This window comes from Idiotropiscis lumnitzeri, chromosome 1 (assembly GCF_059441095.1).
Source record: "Idiotropiscis lumnitzeri isolate Australia: NSW breed Sydney's pygmy pipehorse chromosome 1, RoL_Ilum_1.0, whole genome shotgun sequence".
Taxonomy (NCBI): Eukaryota; Metazoa; Chordata; class Actinopteri; order Syngnathiformes; family Syngnathidae; genus Idiotropiscis; species Idiotropiscis lumnitzeri.
Window position 1 is genome coordinate 37,537,104 of NC_142391.1, and position 17,170 is coordinate 37,554,273.

General features: G+C 42.7%; 1 protein-coding gene across 7 annotated transcripts in view; it reads left to right on the forward strand.

Moving 5' to 3' along the window:
- The window catches only part of pbx3b (pre-B-cell leukemia homeobox 3b), a 58,952-nt gene that overhangs the window by 32,747 nt on the left and 9,035 nt on the right, over positions 1-17,170 (forward strand). For 4 of the 7 annotated variants that reach the window (XM_088299505.1, XM_088299539.1, XM_088299513.1 and 1 more), the window contains exons 3-6: positions 11,930-12,171; positions 13,610-13,800; positions 15,040-15,175; positions 15,958-15,987. In XM_088299505.1, the coding sequence (XP_088155631.1) occupies positions 11,930-12,171; positions 13,610-13,800; positions 15,040-15,175; positions 15,958-15,987 (599 nt within the window). The remainder of the gene's footprint in view (positions 1-11,929; positions 12,172-13,609; positions 13,801-15,039; positions 15,176-15,957; positions 15,988-17,170) is intronic. The other 3 variants (XM_088299520.1, XM_088299528.1, XM_088299556.1) reach the window with 1 other exon arrangement.

The window sequence follows — 17,170 nt, forward strand, 5'->3', positions numbered from 1 at the left end:
TATTCCTTTAAAATTTCCTCACAGCCTGCAGCCCCTTTTTAATATTTCATTTGACAATTTTTAAATCCGTCTTTATGTGATGATGAAGTAATTGTTGGCTGTCACCGTAATGATTGAATTATACAATGCCACTAAAGTGGTTCAGATTGTGTAGGCTGTATTACAGTATTTGTTTAGCTTGAGCTACAGGGAAAGGATTTTCCTTTCCCATGCAAAGCCATCCGCCATCTTTTTTTCATCTCTACTCCCAGCCGGTCATGTCTTTGGTCTGTGCAGCTTCCACATTTGCGAAGCGCACCAGAGTTCACTCGCTCGCAAACTGAGACCCACCCCTTCAAGTGGTTTTGGTCTGCTCGTTTTGTGGATGGCGTTGAAACAGTCCCCACCAGCGCTACAATCGCAACAGTTTGTTTCTGCTGAAGCCAACACGAAGTGAAAAAAAACCACCCTGAAAGACGCATCTTAATATTGTGTATCAACAGAACTAGTGTCCATTATAATTATTACGTATATTGTTCCTCTATATTATCATTTATATTATTATTCACAAATATATAATTCCAAGCTTCTCTGTTTAAAGTTTTCATACAATTACGATAAAGTGATAAAGCTCCCACTTTAATGGTAAACTAGAGCAGGATCAAATAGATCGTCTAAATGTTAACATTATTCGGATGCTACGGTGCTTCCCCCAACTGTTGCAAGGTGTAATTCACTTTAATTCAACTGTGCTATTTAAAAACCATAACAAGTAAACTAGTATTTGTTGGCTGAGACAAAAATAGTTCGAAATGCCATTTCATCCATCCAGATCCAAAGCTGTTATTTTAACGTTTGGTACCTTTAAGAGGGATGAGCAATGCACCCTGGCAAACTGGTGAAGTTTTGACAGCATGGCAATGGCAGTTGTGGTCTCACTACCTTTTGTCTACCACTGAAGGTTAAAAGAATCCCAGAACAGTTCACTCATCACTTTCAAAAAGATGCATGGTACTGTATCTGTTGCCACTGTCCGTGTGTATAGTATGATCGCCAAGAAGTAACCTTCGGAAGTGTATATCCATTTTCTTGATCCTTTGACCTATCGAGTGCAATATTCCAGTTGTTATATTTCAACAGCAGACCTTTAAATCCCTCCACCGCTGTAATACTCTTTTAAAGTAGCAGGGGTAAATGATTTGAATTGTGTTGCCGTGAAGATCCATACACATGCAGCTTTTGCTGACATTCATTTAGCAGCCACTCGGAGCACTTGCGACTCCAAGTAACAATGTTCCTGCTGAGCTCTACAGTGAATATACCTCTGACCCAGACAGAGAGAAGGGAGATTTATGAAATCCACATGTTTAATACATTTCATTTTGTCTGAGGGATTTGTATTGCTTACCACAGTATTTTAGGGGGGGAAACATTCTGTATAGTCACACCTTGTATTGTCTGAGGAGAATAAACCCCGTCCTGCTCTGGCTGCTGAAGATTTGTTTTCGACTGCCTCCCTTTCTGCACACACATCAGCCAGGTATCTTTTCACATATTGCATTTTGTTGCGCGGAGTTGTCGGGTATGCGCACCCTTAATCTTTAATGCATAATCCCCCGAAAATCCGCTGCATAAATGAAAAAGATAACCCCCCCCCCCCATCAATGTGCTGACAGAATATAAGATAGCTAGGTAATTTAATAAAGGATTGGCGCTGGCCTCGGTGTGATATGGTGTGTGACCTCTGTGTATTCATCGTGTAAGACAGATCCCAAGCATGGAGCCGAGTAGCTCTTCCTAGTCCGCAAACCCATGCAGAGTCTTTGGTGTCAAACAGAATGCAGCATATGGATTAAAGACCAAGGGAGAGTAGTGTGTGAAATATTTGCTTTCCCAAAGTGTTGACACAGTAAAAGAAAGAAAGAAGAAAAAAAAGGGAACCAAGCCTGTGCTTTCCCGTGGTAATCAGGTACAAGTTATCACGGTGAAGTGTTTGCCTTCCTAATGGTGTTTCCATTTAGCCTCAGTCTGTGTCATCGGCTTCCCATTTGGAGTGCAGGCAGAAAGAAGCCGCTAACTGCTGGTCTGCCGAGGCTCGGTGCGTAATCCATCTGTGTTTGTTCTGGTTGTGAGAATCAACACAAAGACAAACCAAAGAAGTGAGTGAGTGGGAGGGGTCCTGTTTAAACATCCCAAGTGTAGTCACAGCTGACCACAACAAGTCATAAATACACCTTCCAAGGCACGCTTGTTTTGCATCTAAAAAGCACTTGAGTGTAATGCTGACAGATATAGCTTGTGACGAGCGATAGTCAGAATGTATGAACGCGCATTAATGCCGCTGTCAAGCTTTGATGCCGGAGTGAAAATAAGCGGTTCGCCACTGTTTTCATTCAGGAGAGAGCACAAGACAGCAGCAGCTTCTCCGCTGTATTTATTGACTTGTTTTACTAGGCTGAAACAGGGTGCTTTTAAACGGGCCTGCTCGCTCTTAAGACTCTCCAGACATTTACATTATTCCTGACTGAGTTACACACACTTATAAAGGAGCACTTCCGTTGGCCCGCTTAGATATATGCTCCAGTTCCACCTCCCTTGCGTTCATACACACTCATGCAGTTTATTGCCCCATGCCCCGTTCTAGATATTGTTACACTATACGATTCTCCTTGTTACTGCTGTGCATTGTCAACCTTGAAGGGTATTTTGTTTTGTTTCACGTGTAATGAAAGTTTGCCTGATTTAAATTGGAACATAAAAAGCAGTTTGTTATAACTGCTTTATAAATTAAGATTCTTTTTTTTTTGTACTACCACGGTGACAAAAACAGGATCACTTTTCTCTTTTTGCGCTGATTCAGTCGTATAAAGCTTTGATTTCACGAGGCTCTAAAAATCATCTTTCGCCGACTAATCTGCACAACTGCAGTCGGAGATAATGAAAGCCAACACCAAAGTCACAGCCAACACTGTGATCCCCACCCAGCCTAAACCTCCAGCAGTATTTACATGGCGTTTCATTTTTGAATAAACCTCTTTTCTCTCACACTGTGAAGATATTGAACCCTTTCACTGAGATGTCTTCTTAACCAAAGCTTATTAAAAAGATGGACATCAAAGTTGTGGGTTCCCATTTACCACTTTAATTGGTCACCACAGGCAAGGTACAACTCTGTGGAAAATAGGAGGTGTTGAATGGTTGGGCGGATGTCTGAAGATCTCTCAGTGAGTTCATTGCCAATAAATGCCCTGCGAAGAAAGCACAGCGTTTTTTTTCTGTTGGCGGATGGGGAGTATTATGGAATTTCACAAAAACACTATGAAACATAATACACTGAATTAACCAAACACTTGGGGCCATGGGGCTCGGTTTGCTTTTTACGATGGATTTTCATGCTTACCATGTCCTGTTCTTGACCTCCAACTTCACTTGAGCTTGACATCTTCAGAGCTTGACATGAGGCAATGCACTCTGAAAAGGTCATGGAGTGTGATCACCATGAGCCAACTGAGATTACATTTTGCTAACTCGGTACTGTGTTAACTCTTTGTGGGGACACTCACTGCAATACATGGAAATTCAACATATCAACCCCAAAAATCATTGACTATGATAAAAGGCCCCTTTTTAGATTTCTTTGAATTAAATGTTAGATCCATGTACTAGATGACAATTATTATGTTACAGTATTACTTCATATGTAATGACAATTTTTCATCTAAACCGCTTAAAATTAAGTAATGTTCTATTACTTTTCGATTGTAAGGTGTAAGGATTACACAAAATCTACTGAGCCTAAATGCCACAAAACTAGGTTGGGCTTAGGAAGAACCCCACAAATGGTGGGTTGGATCCAGGATTTCCTTTCATTTTGGATGCTGATCCAAATTAACATTGTTAGACCTGGTCGTTCAATCTGGAATTACTGACCAGTAAAAGTGCTAGAGCGCAGTACAACAAACCTAGTTCAAGTTTCCACGCCCATGAAACAGAGCTCAGGCTTGTGGTGAATAATTCATTGTTTTACACTAAAGTAAACAATAAAATCATAAAAACAAAGTCATTAATTGGCGACATACAGTAACAAAATGGCATCAGGAGCTGGCGTTCTCATTAACCTGTCACCTAATTATTTACCTCCAATCCTGACAAGCCCTGCCATCTGAACCCTCCACTAGGTTGTGTTGTGTCATGTCAGCACTTGCCAACCGCAGTCAAAGCACCATTAGGTGCCCGGGAAGACAAAGGCATCTTGCAGCAGAGGTTCCCCCTGCATGCACGTCCACAGTGTTAGCCCTGTTAATGCCTTCCCTTCCAATTAAATCTGCAACTGTTAATTATTGTAATTATGGGCACGGGCTCCCAGCTCTACACCCCCCCCCCCCACCTCCCCCCCTCCAGCCCCTCCTTCGCCTCGTGCAGCGACGCAACGGGAGCTGTTGTGTTGCTTCAGCGCCGCCTCATCTCTGCTCCACTGAAGTCCGAGCAGGGGATGTGATGCAAAGGGGGATTGGGGACAGATGACAAGGATGACATGAGTGGGACTGCACAGTTCATCTCGGATAACGGGCGGAACAAGTCACACTCAATGGTTACACCTCCAATCTCATATATTAATATATATATATATATATTTCACAGATATGAAGCCCAATAAGATCTAATATAATACCTAGATTGATGAATTTCTGTTGATTAAAATATTACAGAGAAAAGTTTACTATTAATTGGTAATGTAATAGATTAGTCAATTATAATGTTAATTAAAATGTTTATTGTTTTGGTTGTGGTGGTGTACAACCCATTGCACTGCTCTGTGTTCAAAATGTTTTGGTTATCGTATCTAAAGGGGAAGAGATTCTCATTTGTTTTGAATCTTGCTCCACTTCTTTCTTATGGTAATACCAAACACTATTTTGTCCATCAGGGAGACAGTTGCAATGAATGTGAAGTGATGTGTTGAGTTTAAGGCGAGCTGAAAAAGAGTGGATGGCAGGCCGGCTGCCTGTTCAGTCTGTGCGTGTCTCAGCATCCTCTTTGGCCTGCTTCTGTCACAAGCTGTTGTTGGCCCGGACCTGATCTGCCCACCCACTCCTCTCACTGCACTCTGCAGACCTAGTTGTAACCTGCAACATCAGGCTCCGGATGATTCCAGAAACAAGGCTGTTGTGAAGGTGCGTGCAGGCTAAGACACAAGAAGTGGATGTGTTTTTGTGAGCTTTAGCAGTTCTCCCTGAGAATCAAGCTCAGTCGTAACCTCAGTTGCCTCACAGCAGAGTCCTTAACACGCCAGCACGCCTAGCAAAGGATTCAGGCTTTACAATTTAGAGCCAAATTCGTTCCTACAAAAGACACTGGGGGAAAGAGCAGCTCCTTCTGCTTCAGGCAATGCAGCCTTTTCGTGAATACACTGCAAAATCTAAATGATGGACTGTCAACTCTCTTGCAGGAATGCCACTGCAAAGAATAATCTCTCTGGCAGTGGATCATGGTTGGCTGTATGCTACCAATGCCGTTTCTTTGTTTATGCGTCCATGTCGCCTTCACACGCACACAAGCCGACGTGTATATGCATGGAGAGGCACACAAAATCAAATGTAGAACACTGACAAAATGCTTTGTATAAAATGTAGTTTAACTTGAAAATGATTTGTAAAATGTATTGGTCTAAATACATAATTATCTCCACCTCAAGTGTTTAAAATAATTGATAAAGCTAGGCTTGGACAAAGTTTTTTCTTGCAAAACTTGAATGGTTGTCTGGGGTGTGTATACAAGACCTGCTTTGTGACCTGGTTTCATGCAATCTTCATCCTCTAATTAGGAGGATACAGAAAGGCTGAAATGAGAGGAGGACTGATTAGTTGCCTTGGGGTATTTCATAAGTGGCTTTCAGTGCCACATTTCCATCATTTGCTTGGGGTCTGAATAACAAATCAGCCTACCTTTGCGGAAAATTGAGGCAAGCAGCCCAAGACCTTCAATACAATAAATATTCAATATAAAAGAAAGCAATTTAAAAGCGAGCAGATAAATAAAAGTAGGATGAAATGCAATATTGTCATACACGATGTCTGACTGCCGAGCTCTTAAATGTTGAGCACAAACGTAGTACAGATCAATTCATGGACTTTCCATTTGTGTACATTACACTTGATGTTCAGTGCTACGATCCAAAGATCTCTGTGATTGCAGCTCATTCGTGTGACAAGCAGACCTTGCGAACCATGTTAGTCGCCATGTTGGAGCCCTGTGCCTCAGTCCTGGTGGGTCAGTCTGTTTTGTGATCTGTAGCAAAGGTCCTGTCCACTTACTTGGCCAGACTCCCCGACCGCTGCGTGCGGCCGCCACTACTGGGCTTGGTCAGCCATCATTGTACCACTTGGCCATTTGCCCACATGGAGTCTGGAAACAAAGCGGCCAGTCACATGTCCAAATATAAACACACACACACACACATGTGCACGTGTGATCACTGAGAGTGACAGTGGCGCTTGTATGGGCAGTCCCCCACCCCCGCTCCTCGCATCCGAGTTTGTCATGTACGGTGTCACTTCACACAAATGTCAGTGCCACTGCAGGACAGTGATTAATTTTAGTGTGCTTGGCAAATGTCTTCAAGATATACGTTTGGGTTGTTGTTCCCCATGCAATGCCAACCCCACTCCCCAGGAGGTCATGAGTGGCACCTTTCCCCACCCTCCGCCACTCCGGCAGACATTTGTTGGGTGGTTAAAGGGCAGGATTATCATCCAGGCTACCTGACCTGACAGAGATCATCTTTTATGACCACTTTTTGTCACTCATCATCCGAACGAGCCCAGCCCACCACTACGCCATTTGTTGCTTATTTGCTGTGTACTCTGGGTGTGTGATGGGGGAAGTCTTGACCCAGCTCTGGCACTGAGCGGCTCTAACATTTCACTGTCAGCACAGCTGATTAGCTTATCACTCACTGAGGTGGGAGATACATCATCATTCTAGACAGGGATTCCCCTGTTTAGGTGGTGTTCCTCCTTGAATCGTTTCACGCCGCAACCACCCAACTTGCAAAATGTAGCCATCGATTTTTAAGCATTGTTATGTTGTGCATCATGATTTACCTTCAGAAAGTGCCTTTGTTCTACTCTGTGTACACTTCATGGACACAAGTATTGAGACGCGCCAATTAATTAATTAATAATTAATGTGTGCTTGTAATGCCTCTTGGTTTGACATGAATCTTATTATGTGAGCTTTCCAATATTTTTTTTTTACAATCTAAGGCTCAGGATTTGTTGAAAGACCACAAAGACATGCTTGCATGAGTTTTTTTTATGGTAGGGCTCAAGATTAACACCAACCTTAACCCCAGCAAACACCTTTGAAATGACGTGCAGTCATTTAACATTAGTGGCTTCTGATCAAACAAATGTTATTCTGATGAATGAACAAAGCATAATCCTACAAAATATTCAAGGAAATGTATGAAAGCCCTGCAAAGTGGGTGGCATTTGTTAGTCACTTGTAAAGGTAAGTGTCATGCACATTTGCCGCATTGGTTGTATAAATATATTGAAATATTATTCCTGCTTTTGACAAAGGTCATATCCTTTTTAGCCTATCCATTTTAGCTCACTCACCCGAGACAGTGACACACAAAGTTGCTAATGTGCTTTGCCTCCCTACAGTGTGGTATCAGGTATGGTAATTACTCTGCCATTAACATTGGGAATAGTTAATGTGTATTAATGTGTTAATGTAATGTTAATTACTGTACATGCAATAGAGAGCCCCCCAGGCAGTCTCTCAGTTTCTTTGTGCCATGTAGATGTAGGCCACGGTTTAAAAAAAAAAAAAAAAAAACCTTTTCATAACATCAGTGAAAGCGAATCTTATGTTTCATTTGTCAGAACAAAAGATTTTCACTGGTAATTTGATCCTGCTCCCAGCTTCTGGAGCTGTAAGTCTGATCCAGGCCTCTCAACAAAGAAGATGATGTGAAGTCAAAGGAGACCTGCAACACGGCAGTGGTGACACTGGCCCCTTTGTGAAATAAGTACTGTAAGCTCTCTGTATTCTTTAGCGTCCTGCTTTGGCGGCGAGTTTTAATAACACGGTGGATTAGAAGCCTTGGATCCTGACTGCCAACCGGGAGTTAAAGCTCACCTTGGCCAAGACCCAGTTATAGGCTAGATGCCACGGCTTCCACCTTCTTCCTCCTCCTCTTCCTCCACCCAGACGCCTCCCTGCTCGACTGCACACCTTTAAGAGAGATGACCTTTGCAAATATTGACAGAAAATAAATTCTGTTTCGATTAGTTAGCTTTGGGAGACCTTTCTGGATCAATGCAATTAGATGAGCAGGGTGTCGATATGTGGCTGGAGCCGGGCACTAAAGGCGCAGGCTGGGAGCATAGCAGCAGGAGGTCAGGGTTACTTGTAATGAGAAGGATGTCCTGTGGTGGACATCAAAAAGCAACACAAAGATGAAACCGCCCTGTTGCAACTACACATGCTCAATTTTTGGGATAACAAATTCCACAAATCCGGACTATATCTGCATGCAGCAGTATATCTTCCCATGTGTTGTATGGTGTTTGACGGTGCAGTCATTGCAGCAGAATGAGGTGGAGGACCCCGACGCTGCCCCTTCCCTCCTGAGCAGGCCACATTAACCCAGCAGGGCTCTGCCTTTATGGCTCTCCTGCTCGCACTTCAGTGATGAGAGTAAACAAGCAGCGGGCCAAAGGTCATCTAAGCCCACGGAATAACGGACGGCACAAGGGAAGAGGTAGTGGGAGGAAAGGAAAGCGGCCTGAGGCAACACTTGGATCACTGTCAGTGATTCAAGCAGGGCGTGATGGACGAGACAACAGGCGCGCAGCGAAATTTGTTAAATGGGATTAAAAGATACGTTTTCTTTGGATAAATGCGTTACTTGCTTGTAAGTAACTGAGAAAACTGTAAAAACAAAAAGAACCATCCCTGATTGAGAGAGATGGATTATCATCGTTTCTCCTTTTGTCTCATCCGCAGAGAGGAAATACTCCACCTATATTGTTGAAATGACTAATGAGGCTGATTTAGGCTTTTTTTTTCTTTTTACATCATTAAATGTATTCTGGTAATTAAAACAGAAAGTGTCATTGGAGTTCTATGACAAAGCCAGAAATGCTATGGATTTTTCATTCATGGTAAAACGAGGTGCACCAAGGTGACACGGCTCATGCACGTTCCCTCGCACTGAGATAAATCCCACTTTAACTGTGGAGGTGGATTAACCCGGTTGCCCAAACTTGTTTTAATACCCATATCGTCAGACAAAAAAAATGGGATAAAGATTTGTGCAGGCAAGCAGCATTTCAAAATGTGACTATGGCTTTGCAAGTAACTATAGAGATTTGTCAACCACACAGCAAATTAAAGATATTATCTGGCTGGAGTCTATTTGCAGAGAGCCGGGTGATGATGCTGAGTTGAGACAGTGATTCTGCAAACTTAAGCTTCCACAACAAAGATGCAGAGACAGAGACACATCGCGCTGTTATTCTTTCATTTTTGCTATTCCCCCCCCCCCATATTTTTCCAATCTTCCTGACTTCAATGGAAGACAGACACATCCAGCCTTTGAAACGTGTGTGTTATGAATGACCTGCCGTAGCTGATTGTGGCTCAAACGCACCTTGGTGGACTCCTGCGGGGCCGTCGGCTTTGCGGGGTAGCGCAGTAATCATTTTTATCCTGCTGATTTCCCAAATAGAAATGGACACGTATGATAAAAATGTCACGGCCACTCCGAATGTCAGCGGACTAACAGAATTACATGTCACTTACTAATGTCGCGCTCTGTTTTCGTTTGCTGTGAATGGCCACGTTATTGCGCGCACGAACTTTGTGGTAATATATGGTGAGAGACAAGTAGCTCTTTATGGTCTGTGATTATTTAGTTTGAATGAAACTAGTGATTTATGCCTTTTTAGTTGAAAAGCCCTGTAAATTCCCTCTGCTGCATTTCCCCTGGACACAGAGTGAGTAGAGTAAAAGTGACAACTAGCTTTGCTGTGGAAATGTACACCGCGTCCCAGAGTTATATTTAATATACCTGACATGAAAAACGTGCCTCGCTACCTACAACCACCCGCAACACCGAGGAAAACTACAGCCCGGGAGCTTGACTTGAATCTGAGAGCGAGTAAATACTGAATTAGGAAAATATGAACCACAGTGGCAGACAAACCACCAGCTATTAGAGCATGCTGAAATATATCAACATTTGAATCATGTGCCATTTTTGTGTGTGCACAACCTGGAACCGTTCCCCCCCACAATCACAATGAGCGCTTTGGGTGTGAGAGTTGTGCAGATGCTGTATGATGTGGACGAGGGTTAGCGGAGCAAGCGGCACATTGTCCACATGGTCGGGTTGGCTGTGCGAGCCTGATGGAGCCTTGTCCAGCATCTCAATGTCTCCAACACAAATAGCCACATTCATCCACTCCTCTCACACCATTACACCTCAAAGACTCAAAGCCAGCCAATCCATAAATAGAGGCAAATTTATTTTTCACTGACATTGCAGCTAAACAAAACGTCGTCAACTGTGGAGTGGATACAGATGTGGTGTCTTTTTTGTTTATTGTAAAGAGCACATTCAATACTTCACTTTTGTTTCAAGTGCTCAGTCCTGAGACTGATGCACAGGGTCAGTCATCGAGTCAGTCAAAGCCTTCTCGGATTGCATGCCTGCTAGCTGACATAATTAATCTTCTTATTTAGAATCCAGAGGCCACTCATATCTTAATTGAGCTGTAATGAGCTGTTTAAAATCCTTCAATTGTGAGAAGGATTATTGAATTGAAACAACTCTGGCAATCAGACTGTTTTGAGTACTTACCAACCACTGAATCATGTTTTATCAACTGAGGTGCTGTTAAATTGACCAATTGTGTTGTTTTGTTTTTATACTATAAAACAAAGGTGCCCAAGTCCGGTCCTCCAGCCTGTTTTGGATATTTCCTTTTCCCAAGACACCTGATTCAAATGATCGGGACTTGTTTATGAACTGATCACTTGAATCAGGTGTGTTTGCGGAGGGAAACATGTAAAACAAGCTGAATAGGAGGGCTCGAGGAGCGCACTTGGGGGACCCCTGTTATCAAATCTGGCATCAAAGCTATGTTGCCGGTGTGTCCAGGTGTGCATGCATGCTATCTACTGGGTGATTACAACTTACTGACAGACGGGTGAGACGCGAACAGCAGGTCTGATTGCATGAGCAGAATTAATGAACAAACACTTCACTTGAAATATATTGGGCTCTCAATGTCCGACATTAAAAATAACGCTACAAAGTAAGGCCTGCGCATTCAGATCTTCGTAGTAAACAAAGAAAAAGTCGAAAAACAAGTAGGTATGTTGCCGAGTTCCTGACATCCACTGTGTCAAAAATGAGACACTGGAGATATAGATAGTTTTCTGTTTAGGATCTTGCCACAAAGTAGGAGTGCCACTTCACAATTGAGCATTTGTCAGTTTATGGATGTTGCTGTCATGTCAACCTCAGCGTACACAGTGTGCACTGCTGTGTGTAAATAAAAGAACAGGCTTAGACATGGGCGACAGCAACACACCGCATTCTCCGAAAGTGCCGACGACAAACCTGCGAGGAAAACGTCACGCTGAGGCTGACTATGTCGACGTAATACTTTTAATTGCTATCAACAGTTATGTCACGTTTAATCGGCTTCAAATGCAAATGCCGGACACTGTACATAGATGTTCTATGAATGTATACAGTAGTTGGATGACCTCTGACACAACAGGTTATAAAAAACAATGTCTCACCCATATTTTGGTGAGATTATTTTGCGACGTCTAAAAGGCACTTCTCTGTGCGGTGTCTCTCATTTGTATATCACTGCATTGCTTCATCTGAGTCCCTCTCTCCCTTGTCTGTGTGCTGCTGCAGGTCTCAGCATCCGGGGCGCCCAGGAGGAGGACCCACCAGACCCCCAGCTCATGCGTTTAGACAACATGCTGCTGGCAGAGGGCGTGGCGGGACCAGAAAAGGGTGGCGGGTCCGCAGCCGCCGCAGCTGCAGCCGCTGCCTCGGGCGGGGCGGCTGACAATTCTATTGAACATTCCGACTACAGAGCCAAGCTCACCCAGATCAGACAGATCTATCACACAGAGCTGGAGAAATACGAACAGGTAAGGACGGTCGCTATTGTCTCCAGGTTAAGATCTCCCTGGAATCAAGATGACCGTGATAACAACTTTATTTATACATTTGAGTCTACATTTAGGGAAAATATATCAAATGACGTTCTTTTTTTAAACAAAAACAAAAGACTAAACAAACAAGAGCAAAATGCTTCAAGTGTCAAATAAATCCAACTATGCTCCTTCGTCAGAAATGTTTTAAAAAGGCCCTTTATAGTTCTGGACTTAAAAACGTTTCCAGAAAATAAACCCTACAAAATGGTTTTGTAAGGCTTGTTTTCAGATGGCAGAATTTCAGCCTCTGGGTCGCCCATATTGAAAACCTTTGTGATTGAAACATCAGCGTGTTACAGAACGACCACAGCACATTAGATGGTGTACTTGGTTGCTTCATCCTGAATCGTGTTATTTTAAGAATTACTCAAAACAAAAGCAACATGGGAAGGGCCAGGTAAGATTTGCACTGGTTAACCAAATCAGTTTAGAAGTCATCATGAGCAAGGGTGACAAAAGCGTGGAATTAAGTGATGGAAATCATAGTTTTGCATACCGTTGTCCACATGCTCATCAGTTCTGTTAAAACATGGGCGGATATTGATTTTGGGGATGTAAAAGTGGCAGTAATTAGCAATTAGTAATTGAACAGATCGATATTGGAAATGACTGCCGGTTTCATTTTCTTGAGCAAAAAACAGGACTTATTCATGAATTATAGGCCGGCTGGATGCTATCCGTCTTCAAATGCATTTCAAAATTAATTAGCAAGTAATAGTCTTCTTCAAAATACAGAGAATGTCTTCCTGTTATTGTGCAGTCTGTGAACTTTGTCCAGTATAAGTATGATTAGCTCACCTGGCGTGTTGAACCTTCCATTAAACACAGAGTTAGAAAAAAAATAGAAATGTGGCAGTAATGCTTCATCTAGCCAGAGAGGTAAATTAGACTTAATTTACTCTCAGAGAGTGGAGGTGCGTTTACAGGGGCATGCACCACTTTGCCCGGAGTGAATGCATCTTTCTTAGGGGTATTTCCAGGTTTTAATTATCTAAATGTAAATACTTAACGAATTTTACTCAGAGTAATGAGCTAAAGTGTGCACTACATAAATGGGTGATTCTAATTAATCATGTATGAATTACTGATTTAATGCAAAGCTGTTTAAATTCACTCTGCATTAGGCCAAAGCCAAATTGCAAATTGGCATTGATATTCATACATGACCTCACCTATTATGTCAAATTATTATATAAACACCGTACTCACTTGAAGCTTTTAACGAGACGAGCTAATGAAGTCATTTCTTATATGAAAAAATTTGCTCAATGTTCGAGGAACTATGAAATGGATTTTTGGAGTTCTAAAGACCTCGCGAGTGTGGCATTGACAAAACTGACTGGCTTCTTTCGTCTGTGTTTCTACTCGATAGGCGTGTAACGAATTCACTACCCATGTGATGAACCTGCTGCGGGAGCAGTCTCGTACGCGGCCCATCTCGCCCAAAGAGATTGAGCGCATGGTGGGAATCATCCACCGTAAGTTCAGCTCCATCCAAATGCAACTGAAACAGAGCACCTGCGAGGCGGTCATGATCCTGCGCTCCAGATTCCTTGATGCCAGGTCAGTGCATATTATTCAAAACCTTATTGCTTCATTTTGTCCCACATCGTCAAACCTTTATGGCACAGCTGTTTCATTTAGTCAGTTCTTTCCATAAAGAAAATCTCACAAAAAAAAATGTAGAACTATTGTTTTCTCTTTTAACTGACTGACTATCCGGAACAAAAAAAATGCACTATTGCATCATGCTCTCTGTGTTTTCATAACTCGTAGTGACACCGACCTAAAACATTTCAGAACTCTCTACGCTTCAAACCCATCATGTCGGAAAATAAAATAAAAAAAAAACAATGTTTGGTTAAGTAGCAATTCTGCTCTTAGTTAAGCCCATGCAAAGATAAACACAGACACAAAACTTCACATTGACCGATTGAATATTTTTCCGATATGATTTCAACTAATTACTGTACAGTACTTTATTCGAAATAATTGTTTTTACTTTCTGCTCACAACAGGCTGTTGTAACAGAGATGCATGATTTTAATAATGTCTGTGCTCCATGCATGCGTTTTCCAGACAATTATCCCTTACCACCTGAGAACAAAGTGAATTGAGGGTCAGGTCATGCGAAAAGCAAATGTCGAGAGTGGAAATGTGCAATTTTGCGAGGCTCAACACAAGTTTTGGCCAAACAAGCCAAGCAGAAGCACATTTGCTGCCCAGTGCCTGCGCTCGGCGCAGTAAACACGGCAACAAATAAGCAAATGCTCAAGAATGTGATAAGTAGTGCCCTTGGGAGGGAAGCGGACCCAGATCTAGTTAGAGTTTGCTTGTTTCTGCTGGAGATCCCTGGGGCTGTGGCACTTAAGGAACAATGCTCAACTGTGCATGCCGTGATTTCTATAATGTACCGAGATGCACTCCGACTGGGCTTTGCGCTCCATCACGAAGCCCACCCATGCACTGCACTAAACTCTGCACATTACACGCTTGGACTGGAAATTGGAGACCAACAGACCAAATTAAACATTGGACGTGTTTTGTGGCTGTGTGTGCATTTGTTTGTGTGACTGCTCATCAGTGTGTTGGTTGGGCCGCGCTCTTCTTTGTCTTGACGGGACTTGCAGCAGGACACAGTACAGTATTCTGCTCCTCGGGGCCCTTAGAGCCCATTCCTCATCATTTTCACCATTTATGTGCGAGATTGATCGTGCAATTTGTGTGATCCAAATGGATGAGTTAATGCTGGTCCCACTAATAGGCTGGCCCGGCCTTTCTCTCGTTTTGCTCCCCACTCAGGCGGAAAAGGAGAAACTTCAGCAAGCAGGCGACAGAAATTTTGAACGAGTACTTCTACTCACACCTCAGCAACCCTTACCCAAGCGAGGAGGCGAAAGAGGAGCTGGCCAAGAAGTGCAGCATCACAGTTTCCCAGGTGGGTAGCGTACATCGAACAGTATCTGGTGGCTAATCAGGGGCGGGGGAAGGGGGGATCCTAGAGGGACCCTTACCATGGGTTACACCACCGAGACACAGCATCCTCAGCTAACCTTGACATCGTGACTGCTTAATGATGCTTCAGTCAAGGCAGTCTGAGCAGGGCCACAGGGAGGGGAGGACCATCATCTTGGCCTCAATCAAAGCACTATGCTGTCCTTTCTTAACTGCCCCAATGCCTTCTCCCCTGCCATCCACCTCCCCCAAGTTCCCCTCGACACTCATTCCCATCCACCACATGCGCTCTCTTTCCTGCCTGTCACTCACTCAGGTCATAAAACTGGGAAGAAATCATCAGTTTTTTGAGGAAAACAAGATTCTCCATGTTGTGGTTAAAAACACAGTAAGATGCTATATTTAAGACTCTCCTAATGCTGTTATCGTTTTAAACTTAACGGCTTGATAGCTGGAGCCTCCATGTTGGGTGTAAACCTGAAGGCAATATCTCTCACACCTAAACCCCCCCCCCACATCTAAATTATAATTGTGCAAAATCCCCTGTTATTTCCTGCTGACTTTCTTTCTAGACGCTTAACAGAAACACGTTATATTGTTCTATGCTCATCCTCATGAGGCACAATATTAGAGAGACATGAATCTATAACATAACGATTCATCTGCAGTGTTTTGTTCTGTGTGGGGAGGGGAGTGTTAAGGGGTATATTGAGTGTAGTCATGAAGAGTCAGATACTGTAAAAGCCCATTCTTTTTTGCCTTCAGGGGGTGGGAAGCACCATCACAGTATCTCAGGTATGTCATAACTTCTCCTGATCCACTGTTTTCATTTCTTTGTTACCTCTTTTTTTTATGTATGTAATAGCCACTTCACTGCACAGACCCCCTCCCTCTCACACAACTAGACCATTGCTAATGTTATTATCAATTCAAACAATAAGATTGAATATAATATACATTTTTAAAATGGTACGATTCACATCCCACCTTTAAATTGCACAGTTCCATTGACTATTTTGGTCCGCTCATATTTTACAAGCACACTGATTTTCTCATCATATTTTGTGTGTACAGATTACAGTATGTGTCACATGCTATTTTGCATTTCCTATTGTTTGTTTGTTGTTTGGCATCAACAACGGATGTGTGATGTTCTGAATATCCAGCTTTTTTGTTCTATTCAACCCCCCTTGGCCAATGCGCAATCATGCTGCGACACTTAAAGAAATGGGCACCAGTGGAACTTTGCTTTGTTTTCCGAGTGCCTTGCTAAGCAGGCCACTGTACCCGTCCCCATGAGAACAAATCAGTCCTTGCAAAGAATTAGAGTGCCTTTAAACATTCACTTGAACTCATCGCAGGCCCCATTAGTGGCACACTCCTCGACAAACAGAGGCAACAGCAGACATTACTATTGACTTATTCTTAATGCTTTAGCTCATTTTAAGTGAGTAGCAAAATGTGAGGCTCACCCTAATGCCTCGTGCACCCTAAGTGTGTTATCCCTCACAGCGCCACAGCTTTACACACTCACAATCCAATTGCAGTGGCTACTCTGTGGGCTTAGTTAAGTAATTTGTCAAAATCTCAAATTCTTTTTGTGGGCTTTGTTGATTATTCAAACAGTTCATCAAGTAAAAACCATCCATCGTGAGCGGTATGCCAATATCAATCGGAAGCTTTGCTCAATACATCAGTGCTGACGAAACACCCTGCATTATTGTTAGCAAGGTTGACATTTAAATTGGTTCATATTTTCTTTGCCTCAATGCATGTTTATTTTAGGATCTGCGGCTACACCAGAGTAATATATATATAATCTGAAAATTAATTATACTTTTTTTTTTTTTTTTGCTTCAAATCGGTGCATTTTGAAAAACAAAGATTTGTGCATAACTGATCGCATCGCATGTCAAAATGTTCCATTTGTATTGAAAATTCAGGGTTGTCCAAACTGTAGTTATACACTGATCACGTA